This window comes from Salvelinus namaycush, chromosome 9 (genome assembly GCF_016432855.1).
Source record: "Salvelinus namaycush isolate Seneca chromosome 9, SaNama_1.0, whole genome shotgun sequence".
Lineage (NCBI taxonomy): Eukaryota > Metazoa > Chordata > Actinopteri > Salmoniformes > Salmonidae > Salvelinus > Salvelinus namaycush.
Window position 1 is genome coordinate 16396171 of NC_052315.1, and position 18002 is coordinate 16414172.

An 18002-nucleotide genomic window follows, 5' to 3' on the forward strand; every position below is an offset into this window, starting at 1 on the left:
AAACAGAAACCCAGCCTAAAACCCCAAACAGCAAGCAATGCAGGTGTAAGCACAGTGGCTAGGAAAAACTCCCTAGAAAGGCCAGAACCTAGGAAGAAACATAGAGAGGAACCAGGCTATGAGGGGAGGCCAGTCCCCTTCTGGCTGTGCCGGGTGGAGATTATAATAGAACATGGCCAAGATGTTCAAATGTTCATAGATGACCAAAAGGGTAAAATAATAATAATAATCACAGTGGTTGTCGAGGGTGCAACAGGTCAGCACCTCAGGAGTAAATGTCAGTTGGCTTTTCATAGCCGATCATTCAGAGTATCTCTACTGCTCTTGCTGTCTCTAGAGAGTTGAAAACAGCAGGTCTGGGACAGGTAGTGTTACACCCCTGAAAAAGGGGAGAAAGAATCACGACTGTGATACGGTAATGTTACCTCATTGAAACTTTTAGTGCAATGAGAAAAAGACCTCGATTTCTCCGTGAACTTGAGTGGAGACCAGAGCAATCGATCTCAGGCTCATAGATTAAGAGCATTTAGTAGATCACAGATTAACACTTTTACCCACGACAACATAAAGTAATCAACATAACGTTTACACATTCCTCTCACAATTCGTACCCTTTGTATGCTTGACGGATTTTAACACAATTATATAAATGTTATCAATCTATCAACTAATACTGAATGCATGATCTTCTTAACCTTAGATGTTTTAAGATCCTCACATACTATGAACTTACTAATACTTTTTAATGTATAACAGGCTATTAGTATTTCCTTTAACCTGTCACAGTAGCACGTCCGGTGAACAGGGTTCCATAGCCGCAGGCAGAACCGTTGAAACTGCAGCAGCACGACCAGGTGGACTGGGGACAGCAAGGAGTCATCAGGCCAGTTAGTCCTGTTGGTCCTAGTTGGTCCTAGGGCTCAGGTCCTCCGAGAGAGAGAAAGTAAGAAAGAGAGAAAGAAAGAGAGAGAATTAGAGAAGGTATACTTAAATTCACACAGGACACCGGATAAGACAGGAGAAATACTCCAGATATAACAGACTTACCCTAGCCCCCGACACATAAACTACTGCAGCATAAATACTGGAGGCTGAGACAGGAGGGGTCGGGAGACACTCTGGGCCAACCACCAACTTACCATCCTGAGACGAGGCCGAGTATAGCCCACGAAGATCTCCCCCACGGCACAACCCAAGGGGGGGGCAGGAAGATCACGTCAGTGACTCAACCCACTCAAGTGACGCACCCCTCCAAGGGAAGGCATGGAAGAGCACCAGTAAGCCAGTGACTCAGCCCCTGTAATAGGGTTCACACTCCTGGGCCAGACTACACTCAATCATATGACCTACTGAAGAGTCTTCAGTAAAGACTTAAAGGTTGAGACCGAGTCTGCGTCTCTCACATGGGTGGGCAGACCATTCCATAAAAATTGAGCTCTATAGGAGAAAGCCCTGCCTCCAGCTGTTTGCTTAGAAATTCTAGGGACAGTAAAGAGGCCTGCGTCTTGTGACCGTAGCGTACGTGTAGGTATGTACGACAGGACCAAATCGGAAAGATAGGTAGGAGCAAGCCCATGTAATGCTTTGTAGGTTAGCAGTAAAATCTTGAAATCAGCACTTGCCTTAACAGGAAGCCAGTGTAGAGAGGCTAGCACTGGAGTAATATCATCATTTTTTGGGGTTCTAGTCAAGATTCTAGCAGCCGTGTTTAGCACTAACTGAAGTTTATTTAGTGCTTTATCCGGGTAGCCGGAAAGTAGAGCATTGCAGTAGTCTAACCTAGAAGTGACAAAAGCATGGATTAATCTTTCTGCATCATTTTTGGACAGAAAGTTTCTTATTTTTGCAATGTTACGTAGATGGAAAAAAGCTGTCCTTGAAACAGTCATGATATGTTCGTCAAAAGAGAGATCAGGGTCCAGAGTAACACCAAGGTCCTTCACAGTTTTATTTGAGATGACTGTACAACCATCAAGATTAATTGTCAGATTCAACAGATTTCTTTGTTTCTTGGGACCTAGAACTAGCATCTCTGTTTTGTCCAAGTTTAAAAGTATAACATTTGCCACCATCCACTTCCTTATGTCTGACACACAGGCTTCCAGGGAGGGCAATTTTGGGGCTTCACCATGTTTCAGCGACATGTACAGCTGTGTCATCCGCAGTGAAAGTTAACATTATGTTTCCGAATGACATCACCAAGAGGTAAAATATATAGTGAAAACAATAGTGGTCCTAAAACGGAGCCTTGAGGAACACCGAAATTTACAGATGATTTGTCAGATGACAAACCATCCACAGAGACAAATTGATATCTTTCCGACAGATAAGATCTAAACCAGGCCAGAACTTGTCCGTGTAGACCATTTTGGGTTTCCAATCTCTCCAAAAGAATGTGGTGATTGATGGTATCAAAAGCAGCACTAAGGTCTAGGAGCATGAGGACAGATGCAGAGCCTCGGTCTGACGCCATTAAAAGGTAATTTACCACCTTCACAAGTGCAGTCTCAGTGCTATGATGGGGTCTAAAACCAGACTGAAGCGTTTTGTATACATTGTTAGTCTTCAGAAAGGCAGTGAGTTGCTGCGCAACAGCTTTTTCTAAAAATGTTGAGAGGAATGGGAGATTCGATATAGGCTGATAGTTTTTAATATTTTCTGGGTCACGGTTTGGCCTTTTCAAGAGAGGCTTTATTACTGCCACTTTTAGTCAGTTTGGTACACATCCGGTGGATAGAGAGCCATTTATTATGTTCAACATAGGAGGGCCAAGCACAGGAAGCAGCTCTTTCAGTAGTTTAGTTGGAATAGGGTCCAGTATGCAGCTTGAACGTTTAGAGGCCATGCTTATTTTCATCTTTATGTCAAGAGATATAGTACTAAAACACTTGAGTGTCTCCCTTGATCCTAGGTCCTGGCAGAGTTGTGCAGACTCAGGACAACTGAGCTTTGTAGGAATACTCAGATTTAAAGAGGAGTCCCTAATTTGCTTTCTACTGATCATGATCTTTTCCTCAAAGAAGTTAATGAATTTATCACTGCTGAAGTGAAAGCCATCCTCTTGGGGATTGCTGCTTTTTAGTTAGCTTTGCAACAGTATCAAAAATACATTTTGGATTGTTCTTATTTTCCTCAATTAAGTTGGAAAAATAGGATGATCGAGCAGCAGTGAGGGCTCTTCGATACTGGACGGTACTGTCTTTCCAAGCTAGTCAGAAGACTTCCAGTTTGGTGTAGCGCCATTTCCGTTCCAATTTTCTGGAAGCATGCTTCAGAGCTCGGGTATTTTCTGTATACCAGGGAGCTAGTTTCTTATGACAAATTATTTTTGTTTTTAGGGTTGCGACTGCATCTAGGGTATTGCGCAAGGTTAAATTGAGTTCCTCAGTTAGGTGGTTAACTGATTTATGTCCTCTGACGTCCTTGGGTAGGTGGAGGGAGTCTAGAAGGGCATCTAGGAATCTTTGGATTGTCCGAGAATTTATAGCACGGTGAATGATTTTTTGATGATCCTTGGTTGGGGTCTGAGCAGATTATTTGTTGTGATTGCAAACGTAATAAAATGGTGGTCCGATAGTCCAGGATTATGAGGAAAAACATTAAGATCCACAACATTTATTCCATGGGACAAAACTAGGTCCAGAGTATGACTGTGGCAGTGAGTAGGTCCGGAGACATGTTGAACAAAACCCACTGAGTCGATGATGGCTCCAAAAGCCTTTTGGAGTGGGTCTGTGAACTTTTCCATGTGAATATTAAAGTCACCAAAAATTTGAATATTATCTGCCATGACTACAAGGTCCGATAGGAATTCAGGGAACTCAGTGAGGAACGCTGTATATGGCCCAGGAGGCCTGTAAACAGTAGCTATAAAAAGTGAGTAGGCTGCATAGATTTCATGAGAAAATTGTCCGGCTGCGGGGACTGTGCGCAGGGATTTATACTACTATCTGTACTTACTGGTGGCACAGACGCTGTTTCATCCTTTCCTACACTTAAATTACCCTTGCCTAACGATTGCGTCTGAAGCTGGGTTTGCAGCACAGCTATCCTCGCCATTATGCGATCGTTCTGTATATTCTAAGTACAGTGACTGCAATTACAAGGCATCATGTTAATGTTACTACTTAGCTTCGGCTGGTGGAGGTCCTTACGAACCACGTCCAGATAAAGCGTCCAGGGTGAAAAAATGTAATGAAAAAGTCGAGCGAGAGGAACATTTTTTAATATAAACGGCCATTAAAAAGTAAAAACCGTAAAATTGGCAGTTAGCAACAAACCGCACGTAAACAAGTCTACAAGTTGTGACCGGAAATGACAGTGTATTGGAGTATACTGACTTCTCATCCCCACTGATACGTATCAAACTGTGTAGTGGCATTCCATTTTCAGTCCGCGCGTTGGCGACGTACTTCGCTCCTTCCTGAATCAAGGTAAGAAATTTAAAAAAAATCTTTACGGTGATAATTTAGTTAGTCCATTCTACATTCTGTTATTGGCCTTAAATATCTTTGGTTACATTCTGTAACATCAATGGTGGGAAAAGTACCCAATTGTCATACTTGAGTACAAGTAAAGATACCTTATTAGAATATGACTCAAGTAAAAGTGAAAGTCTCCCAGTAAAATCCTACTTGAGTAAAAGTCTAAAAGTATTTGGTTTTAAATATACTTAAGTATGAAAAGTAAAAGTATAAATCACTTCAAATTCCTTATATTAAGCCAACCAGAAGGCACCATTTTCTTGTTTTTTTAAATGTAATTATAGCCAGGGGAACGCTCTAACACTGACATAATTTACTAGATCAGAGGCAGTAAGGATGACCAGGGATGTTATCTTGATAAGTGTGTAAATTAGACCATTTTCCTGTCCTGCTAAGCATTCAAAATATAAAGTGTACTTTTGGGTGTTAGGGAAAATATATGAAGTAAAAAGTACATTATTTTCTTTAGGAATGTAGTGAAGTAAAAGTAAAGTTGTCAAAAATATAAATAGTAAAGTACAGATACCAAAAAAACGAATTAAGTAGTACTTTAAAGTATTTTTACTTAAATACTTTGCCTGACTGTGTAACATACTGTCACTGACTGTCTCCAAGTGTCACCCAGTCCTTGACTTGGGATGGAATAAGGGCAGGAGCTGTCTTTTTCCAAGTCAGTCCATTCACTGAAATTCACAAATGACATTATGCTATAGTGACTTCTGATTATTCACTGTTAATTATTTCTCCATGACTATTATTATAGCCCAAATAGTAAGCATTATTGACACTGGAAAGCTGCTGTGTCTGATCCCATGTAGACTTACCACCTCCTGCCGTTGTGCCCTTGATCAAGGCACTTAGCACCCCAAATAGAACTGCACTGTTAGTCACATGTTGTCAACATGTGGTCAACCCTCCATTTGGAGAGCTTCTGGGTGTGCAGGCTTCGGTTTTGATCCAGCCCTGAAACACCAAAAGTCTGCTTATCAAGGTCCTGTAGAGCAGCTGATGTTTAGGCCACACTGTGGTAAGACAAGGGCTTGAACAAAAGTCTGCACACCCAGTAGCTATCCTGGAGGATGGTTGCCACCCTTACCAAATACCTTTGTCTTTATAAAATGATTCCCTCATTCAATAAATCAGGAATCAAGTGTATAATGTAGGCTACTTCAAAGTATCTAACTAGACATGATTATATATAAGGCTCAAATATCAACACAATTGCACACTCAATTCGTGAAAATATACATAAAGTATTTCAGCAGATGTTGTGTGTTTTTGGTAGGAAAAGACACATTTTTGTGGGATTTCATTCATAGGAAAATAATTTGTTGTCAGAATAATCGTTTGAAAGTTATTAGAGCAATGTATTTTGGGCAATGGTGTTCTACACTGCCTTTTCTTTTGTCCCACATTTATATAAAAAAAACGTGTTAACAACCCAATCAACCAGGTTCTCACCAAAATACTTATATTATTAATGCCAATGCTGTTTTCTATGCTTGTTTTCTCTTAATACTGCGATACTGGTGCTATGTCGGATTTTATGAAGTTGCCAGACTGGAGTAAAAATATGTATTTGTCCGTTTTGATTTGTGTGGTATCAATTAAGGTATTGATTGGGAATGGGGTTACATTTTTATGATGGGAAATGCATCAGTAAATGTGGGGAAACAGAATTCCCCTGGTGCAACTGCATGGTATTTGCAACTATAATGAGTCTGGACTATGATCAATTAAGCCCTATCAATGCAGTTAAACAGGTTAATGTAAAATAATGAATTATGTTGGCTTACACTTATGGCACTTCCAAGGTCGTTTCATGATGATCATTACAGTCATGTCAGTCATTTTATATACTTAGGCTATTGTAACAAGGCATATGCCAGCATTATAAGCCTACTGCGTCTGCCCAGAGGCCTACTAAGCTTTCATGGCAACGGCCATTAGCGCTCACTTTGCAATGTATGAGCCCTGGTTAGAGTCCCTGTTGCAGCTTTCACTTTCTTCCTCTACATTGGTGGCAGTGTTGGGATCACATCCCAGCTCACGTCTAGTTCTGTGATCTAGTGTTGGGAAGCATTCTGTTTTTCAACATTGTGTTGGGTGTAATTACATTGATATGTCTAGTGAACAATGGGCATGACGGATAGAATTATTCAGTGAAGGTGTGATTAAGCCTTACATCAAAGATGCATGAAGCTGAATGGAAAGTGTTATGCCCTGACCAGTTATTCAGAGGAAAATCCTCTGTAACTGTTGAATTTACATACGTTAAGCAAACACATTCTACACATTTACAAAGGACCTGTGTAAAGTGTTATTACAACCATGGTGTTATTTTGTTACTGAAGCTTAAATATCAATAACCTGACAATGATCCACATCATATGGGTAGACAAATAATGTAAGTGTGTTATGCAGCAAAACACAACTATCCTTTTTTTTAGGATGCAAACCAGTAATATGAATCACTGTTGATCCATCCTGTTCTGATCTAATGAGATGGATGTAGGATTTTCTACGGCCTAGAATCGAGGCTTTTCCCAGTCATGAAGGACGAAGCTAGACCCCTCTTGATTCTCATTGGCAAAGACTGAACAAGTTAGGGGTTATATGTCAGACTTACCTGTACCACTTTGCCCAACATGTTATACCCCAGAGGATGTAAATAAACCTCTTTTAAAGGTGATATAACTTTTATCATTGTTATAGGGCTGTGAAACCCATAGCCAAATGGCTTCAGACTGAGTATTTCTCACTGGAAATTGCTGCTTACAATGAACATAGCTTAGAGTATTTAATTCATTTCATACTCTCCTATACCACTGTTTCCTTTATCTTAAACCCCATAGGATGTAAATAAACACAAATATTTTATACAAAATAATTCATACAAAAGTCAAGAGTTGGCTATAACATGAATACAAACAAGGTGAGTGTGTGTATCCCCATTCTCCAATCAAATACCTTTATCAATACCCCAAAAAATAAATAATGAAATGTATTTTTCTCCAGTCTGGCAACCCTCATAAAATTCGAAATAGCCTCTTGTAAAATGCATTATGAAAGAAATGGTGTAATGTAAACGAAAAAGTGGAGCCTTGTATTAAATGCATTGAAGAAAATTGTGTAATGTAGGCTCCACAAAAACGCACAAAAACTGCTGAAATACATTTTGGGTATTTAGGTATTGTAGGTATTTCCACGAATTGAGTGTGAAATTGTGTTGCACACACACTGAAATGTTGCACTCTCTCTCCTCGGGCAACGGCCCACTCACAATAGCACACACGCAGCACCACAGACATGTACTGAAGGGTCATTCCGATAATGCCTTATATGTAGTTTTTTTATTGATTGATCATATTCAATAGTGTGCTTTCATGAATTATATTATATATTTTTTTTAATGAGCTGGCGGACACCCAGAATAATAGTTTGTGTGGATGTGCTTACTAACGGGGAATAAACTATAAACTAACAAAATAAAGTCGCACATTCCATGTATAATCTCCCAGCAATTTAATGGGTATTTACCAATGTTTCGGCATCACTGTGCCTTCCTCACTGTGCCTTCCTCAACAATTATTAAACTATTTTCCGTGACTTTCATGACCTTACAAACCATCATTTGACAATTTGGAACAGCGCATCTTGCCATTCAGCCTGGCGCATTTACAATCTGCGCAATCTCGAACACCATACTGTCACCCACAGATTCACAGACTAGCAGCAAATACATTTGAACGAAGCGGAATCAGGAAATGAATGCCCACTCTCCATTGCTATTCAATGAAGATCCCGCCTTCATTCCGCTTTGATCAACCTTTTCTGCCTCGGCGTGTGAATCTGTGCCAGCAATAGGCTATTTTTATAGATAAGCCAGGTCGTAATTCCCCAAAAATGAGAAGTGCCTAAATCAAGGTCTGGTGCCGTCTGTAAACTGTTATCTGTGTACCGCATAGGCTTTTAACGCATGGAGTCGTTTCTAGACAGATGTTATAACCATAGATAATGGGCATCTCTGACACCAGACTTTAATGGACATTTTCCTCAATAGTACTACTGCATATGATTTTACAACTCTTAGTAAAAACCCTTGTCAAATCTGATTGGCCTCAAAGTTAGTCTCAGAAATCCCAGACCTAGGGCAGTATGCTGGAACATTGTTCATGTGGGAGGCAACCCATCTACAATTAAGACTCCAATAAAGTAATCAAACACTGATTTGATGCAAATTATCCTCAAATCTCTACAGTAGAGCTGATTGTTGTAGCCTAGCCTACCTTGGTCAAGGTTTGGGGGTCAAATACACTCATGGTGGGTACTTTACTTTTATATACATATTACCACACTGCTTGCAGTCTGACTGTGGAAGTTAAGATATTTTAAGAAACAGTGCTTTGACACAACCCTGCTTTTCAGATGTGCTCCGCCCAAATGGCCCTCGCCATTTTGATTGGCATTGCCACCATTGAAACTGTGACTGGTTTTAGTAACGGTGTGGTTGGCAAGTCCTGTGGCACAATGTTGCCCCAACATGGTTCTCCCACACCTGAGAGTGGTCCGTTTAGTGTCCCAAAACATTTCTGTTCCAGTGCTGCAGGAGATGAGACTATAGGTAAAGATCAAAGCACCCTGAATGTGTGTGTGTTTGTGTGCATGTGAATAAATGTGTGCAACTTGGAGTAAATTAATAAATGCATTTAAGAATAAAGAACCCAATATTCTGCATTTACACAGGAAGCCCAGTTCTGATATTTATTTCAATTATTAGTCTTTTGACTAATCAGATCAGCTCTGAAAAGATCTGACTCGTAAAGATCTAATGTGATTGGTCAAAATACTAAATAGTGGAAAAAATATCAGAATTGGGCTGCCTGTGTAAACGCAACCCTAATTGGGCCTTGTCAGACAAGCTTGATGAACCATGGGTTACATAATGTATTATATATGTGAAGCCTAATAGTGGATGGTACAGAACACATTATACACTGAACAAAAATATAAAACGTAACATGCAACACTTTCAAAGATTTGACTGAGTTACAATTCATATAAGGAAATCTATGGATTTCACATGACTGGGAATTACAGATATGCATCTGTTCGTCACAGATACCTTTAAAGAAAAGGTAGGGGTGTGGATCAGAAAACCAGTCAGTATCTGATGTGACCACCATTTGCCTCATGCAGGATGACACATCTCCTTCACATGGAGTTGATCAGGCTGTTGATTGTGGCCTGTGGAATGTTGTCCCACTCCACTTCAATGGCTGTGCGATGTTGCTGGATATTGGCGGGAACTGGAAAGCGCTGTTGTACACATTGATCTACAGCATCCCAAACATGCTCAATGGGTGACATGTCTGGTGAGTATGCAGGCAGAATTGGGACATTTTCAACTTCCAGGAATTGTGTACAGATCCTTGCGACATGAGGCCGTGCATTATCATGCTGAAACATGAGGCGATGGCGCTGGATGAATGGCACGACAATGGGCCTCAGGATCTCGTCACTGTATTTCTGTGCATTAAATTTGCCATCAATAAAATGCAATTGTGTTCGTTGTCCGTAGCTTATGCCTGCCCATATCACAATCCCACTGCCACCATGGGGCACTCGGTTCAAAACGTTGACATCAGCAAACAGCTCGCCCACAAGACGCCATACACGCTGTCTGCCATCCTTCCGGTACAGTTGAAACCGGGATTCTTTCGTGAAGAGCACACTTCTCCAGCGTGCCAGTGGTCATTGAAGGTGAGCATTTGCCCACTGAAGTCGGTTACGACGCCGAACTGCGGTCAGGTCAACACCCTGATGAGGACGACAAGCACGCAGATGAGCTTCCCTGAGACGGTTTCTGACAGTTTGTGCAGACATTCCTTGGTTGTGCAAACCCACAGTTTCATCAGCTGTTCGGATGGCTGGTCTCAGACGATCCCACAGGTGAAGAAGCCGGATGTGGAGGTCCTGGACTGGCGTGGTTACACATGGCCTGTGGTTGTGAGGCCAGTTGGACGTAGTGCCAAATTCTCTAAAACGACGTTGGAGGTGGCTTATGGTAGTGAGATAAACATTACATTCTCTGGCAACAGCTCTTGTGGACATTCCTGCAGTCAGCATGCCAATTGCACACTCCCTCAAAACTTGAGACATCTGTGGCATTGTGTTGTGTGACAAAATTGCACATTTTAGAGTGGCCTTTTATTGTCCCCAGCACAAGGTGCATCTGTGTAATGATCATACTGTTTAATCAGCTTCTTGATATGCCACAACTGCCAGGTGGATGGATTATCTTGGCAAAAAATAAATGCTCACTAAAAGGGCCATAAACAAATTTGTGCACATAATTTGAGAGAAATAAGCTTTAGGTGCATAAGGAAAATGTCTGGGATCTTTAATTTCAGTTCATGAAACAGGGGACCAAAACTTTACACGTTGCATTTATATTTTTGTTCAGTATAGTTGGTACCTCCTACAATAGATTACTATTTTTGTGTTTGAAAAGTATGAACCTGTCTATGTTTCTAATAATGTGTTACAGTGTCACTCCAAGCTGATCCTGCCACTCCGTTTAAAGGGTTTCTGTTGGAGGCTAGGGAATCACAGGATGGACCTGCTGTTGGCACCTTCACTCTGCTCACTCCCGCTCATAGCCGCCTTCTTGAGTGCAATGGCAATCCAGTGAGTCTGCTCTAATAGAAGTGTTTTCCCCCTCTTGTTGCTTAGTTACCCTCTTATTGCAGTTTATTTTACCCTCCTTATTCCTCATCTCACATGGTCAAGCATCAGTCTCATGATCAGACAATGATACTGGTAAAAAGGTGTTATCAAGCTAAGGAGCTTTGAAATGAACTGTATGGCACCTTTGATGTCAGTCTGTCCATAACTAAAATGTGTGTGTAGGCAGCTGCTGTTACTCAACCCAACAACCAAGCCAAGACATTCATTGAAGCCAAGTGGAGAGCACCATACAATGGACTTTTCTATTTCAGGTCATTATTCATGCATTCATTTATTCATGATTGAATTTACTGTAATATGCTGTTGTCGCACTACAGTAAAAGGGACATTGTCTGAAAGCATGTTTCTTTATATTTTTCAGAGTCACATTTATTAAAAACATGATGAAGTTCTGGATACCAGAGGCCATTAACATCACCACCTGTCCTACTACTACTACTACCCCTATTACTACTACTACTATCACTACTCCTACTATCACTACTACTATCACTACTACTACCCCTATTACTACTACCACTACTACTCCTACTACTACTCCTACTACTCCTGCTATCACTACTCCTACTATCACTACTACTACTATCACTACTACTACTCCTACTATCACTACTCCTGCTATCACTACTCCTACTATCACTACTCCTACTCCTGCACTGCACACATCTGCACCCTCTACGTGTATGCTTATTAGCACTCTCATTCGGCCTTCACTCTTGGTAATGAGTCTTCCAAAAGGCCAGACACTTTGGCATAAGGTAAGTCATAATATGGATTTCAATATTTAACTTCTAGTTCTTTCAGTGTCTTGTTTAGGGAAATCTCCATGACTTCGTACAGCTGGGGCCGTATCCACAAAGCGTCTCTGAGTAGGAAATTGGTCATTAGTGTGGAGAATAGAGACATTTTACTCCTACTCTTATGGGTAAAAATAAAAGCTATACAGAAAACCTCTTCTTTAGTCATAAGAGTCCCACCTAGTCAACAGATATTTATGAAACCTCATGAGCTGTCCTAACCAGTTAAGAGTTACCAGCAGGTGTGTTGATAATAGAAAAGGACAGCGAGTCAGTGGTTCCTGCACCATAGAATAATGTTTTGATATTTCTATATGATCAATCCATAAATAATCTAGCCCTACATGCAACAGTATCTCTTGCGCTTTTGAGAATGATTTCACACGAGGCCTGATTCCCATGATATGCCTAAATACTTATAACAGCTAGTCTAATAAATAATCACATGTTTTTATTATTTCATTGGTGTATATCATGTTATTTCAAGTTATCCCTATATCGGGCATGCCTATAAATTGGGCAATGGAAAGCATAGTGCTTATGTTAATTTTGATTGTGTTAGGCTAAAATTACAAGACCTTTCAAGTGTTTTATCAGGGCTGACCCTAGGCATAAGCGGTCGCTTAGGGTCCCCGACTCAATTATTATTATTTTATTTTCTGGGGGGGGGGGGGGGGAACTCAGTCAGAGTCCCAACTTACTGTTGAGAGTTAGAATTGCAGCAAACTTGCTTTAAAACTGCAACATTGTCTCTGCACCCCATGGTCAAATGTACTTTAAAACCACCAAGAGTGTGGCCACTCAAATGTTTTGCCCACCAACAAAACTTTACTTAGGGCCTCCAAATGGCTAGGGCTGGCCCTTCGTTTTATGAAACACTATCGGCAAGTGACTTGATGCTTACTGTGCTGAAGAGATTCAGAGTTGTTGAACGGGATGGATGAGTGTGTTGATATAATGGTAATTTTATAACAATTTTAACATACCATCACACTGAATGATTCAGTGCAATATGTCAATCACATTAATCAGAATATCAGAAATGGTTTAGAAAAAGGTTATGCATACCAACAAAGTGATCGTGTCATGCGTAAACTATACCAAATGCTAATGCAGGAACATTGCCTTTAAATTTCAATCACGCTGTAATGCTGAGCTTCGGCGATACGGAATGAACAGAGCTCTATATTTCCTTTGCGGTACCTCAAAATGTAATGATTACCATTATGAGTTGATTTTACTCCTGGTGCAGAGTTTGTCTGGGCAGTGTCTTAACATCTATATGTAATACATGTATCACTAGCCACTTTAAACTATGACACTTTTATGTTTACATACCCTACATTACTCATCTCATATGTATATACTGTACTCTATACCACCTACTGCATCTTGCCAATGCCGTTCTGTACCATCACTTATTCATATATCTTTATGTACATATTCTTTATCCCTTTACACTTGTGTGTATAAGGTAGTTGTTGTGGAATTGTTAGGTTAGATTACTCGTTGGTTATTACTGCATTGTCAGAACTAGAAGCACAAGCATTTCGCTACACTCGCATTAACATCTGCTAACCATGTGTATGTGACAAATAAAATTTGATTTGATTTGACCCTAAAACCTACTCCGAGCTGGGAGTTTTTTGTTTTTTGTTTAAACAGGTTCTGATACGATTCATAGGACCTGTTCTGAGACGCTTTGTGGATACGAACCGGAATGTTTTGTTCTATGGTCCTTCTGCACTTAGTCATGGTGTAGATGATTCTGGTTTAAAGCAGTACCTATCCAACTGATCTTTTGTCTGGAAATGTTTAGTGTCTACAGTGCCATACTGTCTATTCTATGAGCAGAATGCTGGGCAATGATTTGACAACAGTTGTTATTTTGTTGCAGTTGTTCAAGATTTTGTTGTGTCCTCTCTCAATGGTTGTAGCCATCATTGCCTTTATTCTTTTGCTGCTATGGGAGCCAATACAAGTGAGTATCAATGACTTTATTTAAGCAATAAGCCCCAAAGGGGTGTGGTATATTGAGAAATATACAGTACCACGGCTATGAGCAGATTTTTAGGCACGATGTGTATATTTATATATGGCTGACAGCCAATCAGCATTCAGGGCTTGAACCACCCAGTTTATAATGTAATTTATACAACTGGTGGTTCTAATCCTGAATGCTGATCGGTTAAAACCTCACTCCAGCCCGTATCTATTCCACATGTTACCACCAGCTAAATCTATGACGTTAAAATGCCTATTTACTCTGTTCCATCTCACTGTGCAATCCACTGTCTCATCAACCCAGCCAGGCACTTTATAAGCTTGATCTCCACTATAAAAAGCATCTAGACATTATCAGATTTCTTTTAGACTAACATCTAGTTTTCAACAGCGGAGATTTGTATAAACCTTGCTGTCTGTCTCTCCGACATTTGCAACATTGTTTTAATATTCAAATTCGATCTCCAGCTGTCCCATAGTAATTAACATGTAGGGGTCGGGACTAGAGAGAGGCAGGCAGTGTTTCCTAGCCAGTCTAAATCATGAATCGGCTGGCATAATTTTTATGAAAATATACAAAGAACTGTCAATTGAATAAAGGTCAAACTAAACGAAGTGCAGCTAGTTTGCAGTCTTTCCAGCTTCAGTTTGAAGTGATTGTGTTAGCTGTGTTGTTGGCTAGCTCCACTGAACACTAGTGTCCTGACGAGAGAGAACATTTTCTATACCAGGCAAAATCGCGACTCATTAGCTCATTGTTATGGATGTATCCAAATAAATGTCACTAGAAAACAGCTTAAACAAATGCAAATGCAGCTACTGTTATTCTTTTTGACGTTTGATGTGACTGTAAGTAAGCCTTAGTTGGCTAGCTAGCAAGCAAGGGATAAGTACGTTGCCAGCCAGTATGAAAATGGAACATTTAGAACGAACGACGGGGTTGCGTCCATAGATACAGAACAGAACGACTGGGTCGTGCCTCTGGCAACCGAACCAATAGAACGAACGACCAGCCGGCTTGGGTAGCAACCCTAGATTTGTGTCGGGACTATATCTTGTGGAAGGAAAAAATAGTATGAATAAATTAATCAAAATAAAGTTTTAAATGAAAATATGTCAGTCATTATATAAATATATTGGTAACCCGTTGAATAAAAGTGATAATGCCCTCGAAGCCAGTATTTGGAGGATGTATTGGCACGGTTTGCCGGCCCTCGTCGAATACCCATGCCAATAATATCCTCCAAACACCAGCTTCGAGAGCATTATCACTTAAATATAAATGGTTTGAATGCAGTTTCAGCCAATCACCCCCCGGGACCCAAACTACCCAGTTTTTAGTGTATAGACTTTCTTCCTGCCAGAACACTGTTCTGCTGTTCAGGGTTGGGGTAAACTCCATGTTGAGATGAAATGTGTGTGTGTGTGCTTTTGTCTTATAGATAACTCTTGTGGCTGTTGTGGGTGTGGCAATGGTCCTGAGCTTGGGACAAACGATTGTTGTTTTTCTACCCTTTGGGCCCAGCCATGAACTGTGAGTTCCTCAGATCAAAGCCTGAAAATGTGTGTTGAAAGTACCTGAATTGAACCTCACACTAGTAAAGATGTTATGTATATTTTTTCAGGAGGTCCATCTGTGATTTGGTTCTCAGAGGGATTGCCTTCACAACGGAGGTTTTTACCAGTAAGGAACTTCACCTTTTGATTATAACTGAAGGAAAACAAATGGTCATAGCTCATGGTGAAGCATAGTTGACTGTCAGATCTAACCTATACAGTGGAGGCTGCTGAGGGGAGAATGGCTCATAATAATGTCTGGAACAGAGCAAATGCAATGGCATCAAACACATGGAAACCATGTGTTTGATACCATTCCATTCATTCTGCTTCAGCCATTACCAGGAGCCCGTCCTCCCTTATTAACGTGCCACCAACTTCCTGTGAACCTATAGTTTACAAGAAATCTTTCTTCTCTAGTTTGGTGGAACCCTATAAGGTTGCGAACAAAATCAACAATCTCTGAAGGTTAGAGAGGGTTAGAGGTCTAAGGCAATGCATCTCAGTGCTTGAGGCGTTACTACAGACACCCTGGTTCGATTCCAGGCTGTTTCACAACCGGCCATGATTGGGAGTCCCATAGGGCGGCGCACAATTGGCCCAGTGTCGTCCGGGTTTGGTCAGTGTAGGCCGTCATTGTAAATAAGAATTTGTTTTTAACTGACTTCCCTAGTTAAATAAAGGTTAAATATTTTTTTTTAAATACTAAAAATAGATTAGTTCTGTAGAAGGCATACTACAGTATACACTACACTATAGTGTGGTGTTGACAGTGCATAAGATCACATGTTTAGGTTTAACCTAGTCAACCTAGTTAGTAGTACATATGTAATGGTTCCCTACATCTCTCACTCGAGCTAAAGTTGAAGTTGGAAGTTTACATACACTTAGGTTGGAGTCATTAAAACTAATTTTTCAACCACTCCACAAATGTCTTCTTAACAAACTATAGTTTTGGCAAGTCGGTTAGGACATCTGTGTGTTGACAAGTAATTTTTCCAACAATTGTTTACAGACAGATTATTTCACTGTATCACAATTCCAGTGGGTCAGAAGTTTACATACACGAAGTTGACTGTACCTTTAAACAGCTTGGAAAATTCCAGAAAATGATGTCATGGCTTTAGAAGCTTCTGATAGGCTAATTGACATCATTTGAGTCAATTGGGAGGTGTACATATGGATGTATTTCAAGGCCTACCTTCAAACTCAGTGCCTCTTTGCTTGACATCATGGGAACATTAAAAGAAATCAGCCAAGACCTCAGAAAAAAAATTGTAGACCTCCACAAGTCTGGTTCATCCTTGGGAGCAATTTCCAATCGCCTGAAGGTACCACGTTCATCTGTACAAACAATAGTACGCAAGTATAAACACCATGGGACCACGCAGCCATCATACCGCTCAGGAAGGAGACGTGTTCTGTCTCCTCGAGATGAATGTACTTTGGTGCGAAATGTGCAAATCAATCCCAGAACAACAGCAAAGGACCTTGTGAAGATGCTGGAGGAAACAGGTACAAAAGTATTTTTATCCACAGTAAAACGAGTCCTATATCGACATAACCTGAAAGGCCGCTCAGCAAGGAAGAAGCCACTGCTCCAAAACCGCAATAAAAAAGCCAGACTGACACTACATTCTTAAAATAAAGTGGTGATCCTAACTGACCTAAGACAGGGAATTTTTACTAGGATCAAATGTCAGGAATTGTGAAACTGAGTTTAAATGTATTTGGCTAAGGTGTATGTAAACTTCCGACTTCAACTGTACATGTGCTTTTCTCTCCTGTGTTTCTCATCCCACTCTCTAACGACAGTGGCGGCCATATTTGTGGGTCTGGAGGAAATTGAGAAGTGCTGCTCGATACACTGGCGCATGAAAGTGATGGGAGGGTATACAGCCTGGGTGGCTCTGTTCTACTTGATGTTCATATACCTCTGTTGCAACCAGAGTTACCAGAGGAAAAGTAAGATTTGTGAATATTAAGCAGGTTACTGTTTTTTTTTGTCATGAATCTTGTTCTGGAGGCAGCTCTGAATAGTGATAACTCTAATGCCTAACCCAAACCTTAAATTAGGACCAAAAACTTTTTTCCCCCCACAATTATTTTACAATATAGACCATTTTTACTTTTCATCTGGCCTATCTAAGGTAAGATTGCTCAGTTCTGCCTCCAGGACAAGAATCATGACAATAAACGTCAACCTGCGAACATTAACGTCTCATCTCACCGTTTAAGATATTGGCATTTCTTAAAAATGTAAATCGATTTTCCTCTGTTCCCTTCGCAGGAAATTCAGGAATTGATGACAAATGGATTGTGCCAAAGAGAACGGTAAGTAATCATATTATAAAGGTCACTGTGTTGCCTCCACTTTCAACCTAAAATCACAAAATACTTATCATAAGAA

The 18002-nt window shown here is 40.5% G+C and overlaps 1 protein-coding gene across 1 annotated transcript; it reads left to right on the forward strand.

Annotated features, from left to right (window-relative positions):
- The first annotated feature begins 11819 nt into the window (after nt 1-11819).
- LOC120053751 (putative ferric-chelate reductase 1) lies at nt 11820-17647 on the forward strand. The gene is made up of 5 exons (XM_039000969.1): nt 11820-11992; nt 13929-14012; nt 15478-15569; nt 15661-15719; nt 17408-17647. The coding sequence occupies exons 1-5, from the start codon at nt 11918-11920 to the stop codon at nt 17575-17577; spliced, it is 480 nt and encodes a 159-aa protein (XP_038856897.1). The 5' UTR covers nt 11820-11917; the 3' UTR covers nt 17578-17647.
- The last annotated feature ends 355 nt before the right edge of the window (nt 17648-18002 follow it).